The 7684-nt window shown below is 36.6% G+C and overlaps 1 protein-coding gene across 1 annotated transcript; it reads right to left on the bottom strand.

Moving 5' to 3' along the window:
* Positions 1-2622: 2622 nt before the first annotated feature.
* On the bottom strand, positions 2623-6716 carry LOC136814298 (calsyntenin-1-like; the record flags this gene model as incomplete). Its single annotated transcript, XM_067070822.1, is given in 5 exon segments — positions 2623-3589; positions 4215-4423; positions 4830-5146; positions 5677-6258; positions 6528-6716. Coding segments are annotated over 5 exon segments (1497 nt in total), but the record flags the coding sequence as incomplete, so codon positions are not given.
* Between the last annotated feature and the right edge of the window lie 968 nt (positions 6717-7684).

The following is a 7684-nucleotide window of genomic DNA, read 5'->3' as shown; positions in this document are numbered from 1 at the left end:
AAATCAGTTTTTGTCCGATATTTTAGGATAGGCTTATTTCAAATTTATGGCCCAGCACTTTTCGAAATCCCCTCATTAATACGCTTCTTTAAAGCTATACATGACTTCGTAAAAATGATGGGAAGTGGTGCGCGTCACGCAAAATATGTTAAGGACTTGCCTTAACTCACCCGAGGCGGGCTTTGGTAGGATTTCCTACCAAAGTCACGTGACTAAAATCATGCAATTTCACTGGTTTGAGAGATGCGAAATAGTGTTTGCCGCCTACTTTTCTTGATCTCGCACTCCGAGAACCCGAGAACAATGAAAATGCTAGATCCAATCCATCACCTCGAAATGCAAAAAGTCACAAAATTGTGATTGTTTTTGCTACAAATCTAGAAAAAAAACACCCCAGGGATTCACCCAAGGAACAAGAACAAGCGTGAACAGTTTCAGCCGAATTCGACCATTTTTGAAGACTCCAGCCTGCCCCAAAGTTTCGAAATTCGAATCTTTGTCTGGTTTTTGCGTTTTTTTACCTTTTTGCTGACTCCTAAGACAAGCTTTTTTATAGCCCCAAAATTTTATGTACCGTCTACGAATGAGTTTTACCGAAATACCGTTGTTATTTATAAAAATTACCTCATCCCGGACGAAAAATCAGGTGTTTTACCGTCACCGTGGCTCTTGCAAAATACCGTTTCCCGAACACTTTTTATCGTTTTTACCGCTTCCCGGCCCTAAATTAGGCCTTATCCCGAGTACCGCCAGATCGTACGCCCCCCACTCTGTGACTTTATTGTTTATGAGGCTGGTCTCTCCTGTTCTTATCATTTTTGTAGGCTTCTGCTCGTCCTCTAGCGAAAAAATCTTTTTGGCACTTTAAGCCTAAAATTGTTCTTACCATGTTCTTATTCCCAGGCCAAAAGGGATTTTAGATTTAATAATATCCTATTTTTACTAATTTGACCCTTATATGGTTTGCTTAACATTCTGCAATTCCAGGCTCAGCTTTGTTCTTAACACGAAATCTCATGTTCTTAAATTGTTCGTTTCTTTGGCAATTTTTCTTATAAAAAGGGGGTGTGGCTTGGGGAAGGGCTGATTTTTTTTAGGGGAGGGCAAAACACAAAAGTCGGCAAAAGGGGATCGTTGGGAAATGAAGTTAAAACCTTTTCGTACTGCTTTTGCTAAATTCTTACATATTTTTTTACAAAGACAAAAATGAGGAAAAAGTATTAGATACATAAGTTTGAATTATATATACAAATTATATTTACTTAAAATACTTTTGTACAATTTTAATATTTTGCTTTTTCGGGGTCCTTGGAAATACTAAACTTTCTGAAGAAATTATATTTACAATTTTTTATAAACATTAGATAAAATAAATAAAAAATGTAAATACATTCGTTGTCTTTAATTCCCAAAAGGAAATCTTGGTTGTCATGACAATTATACCAAACAAAAGGAGATATGGGTTAGAGAACTACCGTTAATGGAAACATTATGAGATTTTTTTTGGGAATTGAATTATTTTAAAGCTATTACTATTAGAGTTAATAATGGCCTCACAAAACAGCGAGTAACGAAATCCCTATGGTGTGGTTACTTATCACCAAAAAGATTTAAAGATTTCCAATTGGGAAAGTCAGCAAAAATTTGTACAGTTGAGAAGAAAAAAATAAAGAGAGTGAAAGAATAGTTAGGTATAAACTATGTAGAAAAGAAATAAGTTTATACCTAAACTAGTGAAAGAAAGCCGAAAAAAATAAAAATTTATAATAAAAAAGCTCTCATAAACAAGCTGTAAAATGTATATAACAGTAAAAAAAAATTTGAAATTCTAATTTGGCGAATTGTATTTTCACTAAAATTTTCACGCGACCTTTCCCACTAGTCTGAATCGTAGACCTCTACAAAACAGCAGGTATTATAAGGAGCACGAATCCGTTCTAGTGGATGCAAGTAGCCTACTTTCCCACTGACGGAGTGCAAAAAGTTATAGTAAGTGGGCATAAAATGAGTGAACTCGCCACCAAAGGAGATTGAATAAATCAAGCTCAGAAACCCAAAGAGAATTATCGTTGTTTAGAGCTTCCTCCTTTCCTATTGGAGGAATTTTCAGGACAATTTTCCTATTGTGGAATTTTCTTACCCATTATTTCAGGAGCGTAGGCAAGGGGGCGCAAAATTTGTGTAGGAGAGCAGATTTTTATGACACAATAATTCTATTTTTATATTATGAATAGATAATTACAGTGTCATAAAAATCTGCTCTCCTACGCAAATTTTGCGCCCCTTCTGTATACGCTACTGTTATTTGGAACCCTTTTGAATTCAATATGATGATTATATGATGCTATGACAATGATGAGCCCTCCCCATCGGGGAACAGGTCCCACTCATTCCTGCTTTTTCAGTAGTAGTAGTAGTAGTAGTAGGAACGCTTGGGCAATAAACAATCTCAACTTAACTTACCTGTACTAGGTTAAACTAAAGTTCAAAACAAAGCTAACTGGTCTAACTTGATAATATTCCCATCGGCTTTCAATAGAGAATTTTCCATCTGAAGCAAAGCTAACTAAAATAGACTCTTCTTACTATATTTTAACCAACGCAAATGCCGGAGAACCATCATATAATCAACCCAACTTTTGTATTCAAAAGAGCCCCCACAAAAAGTACAGTTATTCTGACGTCACTAGGAGTTTGAGTTCGAGTTTACCAGTACCAAGAGGTGATGGGTTGATCTAAATTCGGGCAAACTCATTGGGGAGGCAATTAAATTCGATTCTAAGAATTTTGGCGCTTTTTAACGCCCTATAATACGAGCGAAGTAAACACAAAAAGTCTGTTAATATTCGGTGTCAAATGGTTGGGGGTAGTTGCCTCCTCTGTACAACACTATAGATGATATCTCTCGGCAGATGGACAAGACAGAGAAATAACTGTTGTTTGTTAGACGAATTGCACATTACTCATCCCTTGAAACTCGAACCAAGCCAAATTCCATTCAAGCTGGTACACAACATCGTTCCAACGTTCACCTAACGTTAAACCGACGTTATGGGCGTTAGTTGAACTTCATTTGACGTTGAATATCAGCTCGGAATATAATGGGCTTTTCCAGAAAAAAACCATTGTTCCCCTTTTGAGGAGGTCCATCCCTCTATGGCTGGAAATGCTGTAACTCCCTGGAATTCCAGGCAATTTCAGGTTTAAACCCCTTTGGAATTCTGAATTTTAGTAGGATTTAAAAAGCAGTTATTTTTGACAGATTTTGTAACTCCCTATGGAATTCCGCCACATATCAAACCTTAACCCCCCTTTGAACGGAAATGGACTTCCTCAACAGGGGGTATACTGCTTTTTTTCTGGAAAAGCCCAATCAGATTGTGGAAGACTCACAAATAGAAAGCTTCATCTTTATCAAGTTTGCTACCAGTGGTTGAAGATCGATCATCACCTCCACCATTCAAAACGTTGGATAAATTCCTTTCCAAACAATCCCATTCTAATTGTCGAATAGAATCATTATCAAAATCCGATTCTTCTTCGTCACTATAAATCGATGAACCATCCATTGAAACGCCTATCGGTGCACCTAAGAGAGATAGTAAACGAGCCTAAATTTAATATGCAGTTTCACTTGATCACCCGTGATCATTTATAATAAACTAGTTCTAGCCAGAAACAGACTTTCCACACTCTTTCTGCACTCAAACCCATTTTAATGAAATCCCACAAGGCTTTTGAAAATCCTACATTATTTGTTGGAGGTCGTCCTTGGAATGGAGCGCGAATTCGGGTAAAATTCAAACTCAAACAGGAAAGGAAATCTAATTTCTTCGAATTATAGAGGGTTTCGAATGTACTCTTGCGTGCTTAATTGTGGGGAGGGATAAGCATTGGGTGGGTAGTGCAGATAAATATCAACAAAATGGGGGGGTCATAATTAAGTGCTATTGACCTGATTTTGCTAAAAATCCCTAGGAAAATGAAGAATTTGGGCAAATTTTGGCATTTCATAGCAAAAAGGTCATGAAATGGGGGGGGGGGGGGTCATTATAAAGTGATATGGGGGTGATTTAAAAAAAAAAAATTTAATTGCAAAATGACCCCCCTACAATTAATCACATAAGAGTTTGTTTCTTCTTGACGGCCACTAGAAATAAATTGAAATAGCAGAAGTTGGAAATAGCCACTGTATATTGATCTATCATCATTACCTGCTTTCTTCAAGAGTATCTCCTTGAGTGGGTCATTACTGATGGAAACACGATCAGAAGAATTAATTCTTATTGAAGGTGTCATATTGTCGTCCATAAAGTACACAGCAGAAATACTGGCCTCGTTCAGATGTGATGATTTAGTATTGGTGGATAGGGAAGGTTTCATTGCAGCTGTGAAAGTGTTGTAATTGTTGGTAGCTGTCGTGCTATGAATTAAGAAAGAGATGGATATATATTCATTTCAAAGTTTCTTAGGCTTTTTAAAAATCCTCCAAAAATCTTAAGTTTGTCCAGTAAGGTGTTTTCAACATTGCTGTCGTTTCTTTAGTAAATAACCTACTGAGTGCTAAATCAAACATTGGCCTTTATTGAAAGACAAAACACTTTTGTCCCAGGGACAAAATCAGCGTGTCTTTTGGGTATTTCCCTCACTTTTTGTCCCATGAAACAAAAAAAGAAACCATAAGACACACATTTTTTTCTTGTGTTGGTGGGATAGACGATAGAGCATATTTAATTGCACCAACGCGAAAAAAACTTCTCGCGTCTCCAAGTCTTAAAGTCTTGACAAAATTTACAAAATGACAAAAAAAAGATGGTATCAAAAAGTACCTTTTCGAGAATCGATTTTTTGTGAATACGATTGCTGATCCAAGAAACATAATACTGAAAATACTGCCAATCACCACAAGTAAAATAGAACCAGAATTATCTGATGATTTCTTCTGATAAACCTCCTTCGCAGCTCCTGTGTCCGGTAATACGTTATCCGGCATGAAAAGGTGTCCGAAAATATAATAATGATTGTGGTTGCTTTTGACAGGTGGCTTATGAGTTGTTTGTGGTGGTGCAACCATGGCGCCACCAGATAACATTTGAATGGATAATGGTTTAGATTGGATTATACCATTGTATGATGAAGCTGTGACCTGTTAAGAAGAAAAAATAGAGGAATTGGTTATTCAATTAATCAACGTAGGTTCTATGTATTTTGGGTCAGGATGGAGTTTTTACAAAGTTGATTCGGTTGGTCGTTGAATTTTGTGGATTTTATTACTTTTTCTAAAGAACGCGTCATCTCTATTATTTCAAATAACCAATGAACAAAGCGTCTTATAAAAACTCCAGTTCATCCCTGTGTTTCAAGTTTCAGAAATCTTGAAATAAACTTTTCGTGAAGCAAAAAGAATCGTGCGATATCGATACACCCGAGGCGAAAGTTTTAAATCTCAAAAATCTCACTTTTCAGGGTTGACGAGCTAAAAAAGAATGAGAAGCTCGAAAGATTTGCGTTATAGAAGTATGCCAGCTGACACACAACGTTGTTTCAACGTTCATCTAACGTTAAATGGACGTTGTGAACATTAAATTGACGTAGAAACAACGTTGTGTGCCAGCTGGGATAGTATTCTTGGTTCCAAAAGGTCAATGACAAAAAAATTTTCCTTGTTGAACCAACCTTGAAAGATCTCTTCGTGATATCGTTTATATTACTGGCAATAGCCGAAGATGGATTCACCAATTTGATTTGTTTCAAAATGTGAGTGTAATCTTCAATGCTGGCAACACCATAAACAATCAGTCCTTTGTCAATCGTCTTCAAAGTTAACTTATATCTATGAATATATGCTGTTGGAATTGTCAATTTTTCATGTTTCTCTAAAAGTTCATTGGATATAATAGTAAGAGAATCTACAGTTTTTAAGCATCCTTTAGATTTGATTTCAGCATCTGCGCAGATACGCGTTCCTTGGTTATCTTGGCAACCAGTGATTGTTAAAGATGGCTGCTCTCTAGATGTTTGTATGGAAAATTTGTGGTGAAAATTTGAGGATGTAGTGGTTTCAGCTCTTGGTGGTGAGAATGTGATTTTTATTCTACATGTGTTTTGAATTGGAAAAATGTTTCTATTTGTATAGTTGAAGACTAAGTGTTGGTTATGTTCAAATGTCCTTGATTCAGTTTCACTTGTAAATTCTTTTGATATTGTTTTGAGACTGGCTGAAGCTTGTTCTGTGCATTGGAATAAACAATCTAGTTTCTAAAAGAAAAACGAAACAAACCGTTGAAGAGCTATAACCATCCTCAGTAAAACTAAATCAACAAATTTTTATATTTGTAGTTACCAAGAAAATTAACGATTCGCAGATCTGGATATTGCATTTGCTGGTTCAAAGACACTATTCATGGAAATAGATTCGTTAAAGAATTCGCCAGTTTAGAATTCAGAGTGAATTTGTCATTCACCGGCATAAGGAAAATAAAATCCTTGTTTTACTGGAAAATCCTATCCCAAATTTTTCTACATACCTCAGAATCGAGTTTGGTGTTGGTGCTTAAGATGAGTCCACTAATTTGACCATGGAAATAATCATCATATTTGATGCTGTTACCAACCCATCGTGCACCGATGACGAATTTAGGTTGGATGTGGCGATCTGGTGCATGTAGATGTGATTTAGAGGATGTCGGCAGGTGTTTGGTGCCATCCAAAGTAAACTGGAGATAAAAATAAAGAAATCATAAATTATCTGGACAAATCTAAACACTTATTCGCGAATTCAGACCGATACAAGACAAGATTTTTCAAAATATAAACATCTCCATCCAGCACGGTCCTACAGAGGTTGGGGTTTCAAGGGTTATATATTTTTACCAATTTTCGTCAAAAATAGAATGAAATTCTTTTTCTGAATTCCGTTTTTTATCGTATCGATATTGTGCCAATTTCCCATCTCCAACAGAGGATTCAATTTCCGAAATTCCGTGGAAAGTTCCATCGAATTCTGCCACTCCGCTCGAAAAAAGGTCGATTCCACTCCTCCGCCAATCGTGAACCCCCCCCCTACAGACTGCTCCCGCTGGACAACTTGTCTTTTTGCTAAAAGAAATGGATTGGGTGTGTCTAAACTTGATTTTTTTCGTTGAAAAACAAGCCTTAAGTAGGACCATGTTTATATATCTTATCTTTGTAAAGATACTCCGAGGACGTTAGAAGGGATACATGGATTTGTAATGTAGGAAAGTATTTGCCTAATGAATTAAATGGTACACAATAACTACAAAATTAGCGACTTTCGTACGAAAAGAAATAGATCATTTTTTTGTAACCCACTAACTAACCACGTATACCAATTTCTAATGACTTTTAAATTAATGCAAAATTGCACTCTTAAAATAAAACGAGCTGAAAATATTTCAGCAATTAGTCAATGTACCACTTTAGGTTGGCATTAAAATCTTAGGACGATACTGGGCATAATTAATCTATCGACAACTTTAGAGCTTTAAGAAGGAATCTTTATTGCAGTATACATTTTCAAGCTTTTCGGGTTTTCATGGTCCTACAGCCCAGGGGTACTACCCTTGCCGATCGACGGGTTGTGCCGCTGAAGGTACCCCCTACCTTTTTTTGCCCAAGTACCCCCCCCCCGGGTCCCACAGACACCTATGCTCTAGAGATCAAC

This window comes from Clytia hemisphaerica, unplaced genomic scaffold, assembly GCF_902728285.1.
Source record: "Clytia hemisphaerica strain Z4C2 unplaced genomic scaffold, Clytia hemisphaerica genome assembly, whole genome shotgun sequence".
Lineage (NCBI taxonomy): Eukaryota > Metazoa > Cnidaria > Hydrozoa > Leptothecata > Clytiidae > Clytia > Clytia hemisphaerica.
This window is presented reverse-complemented; position numbering and strand designations above follow the sequence as displayed.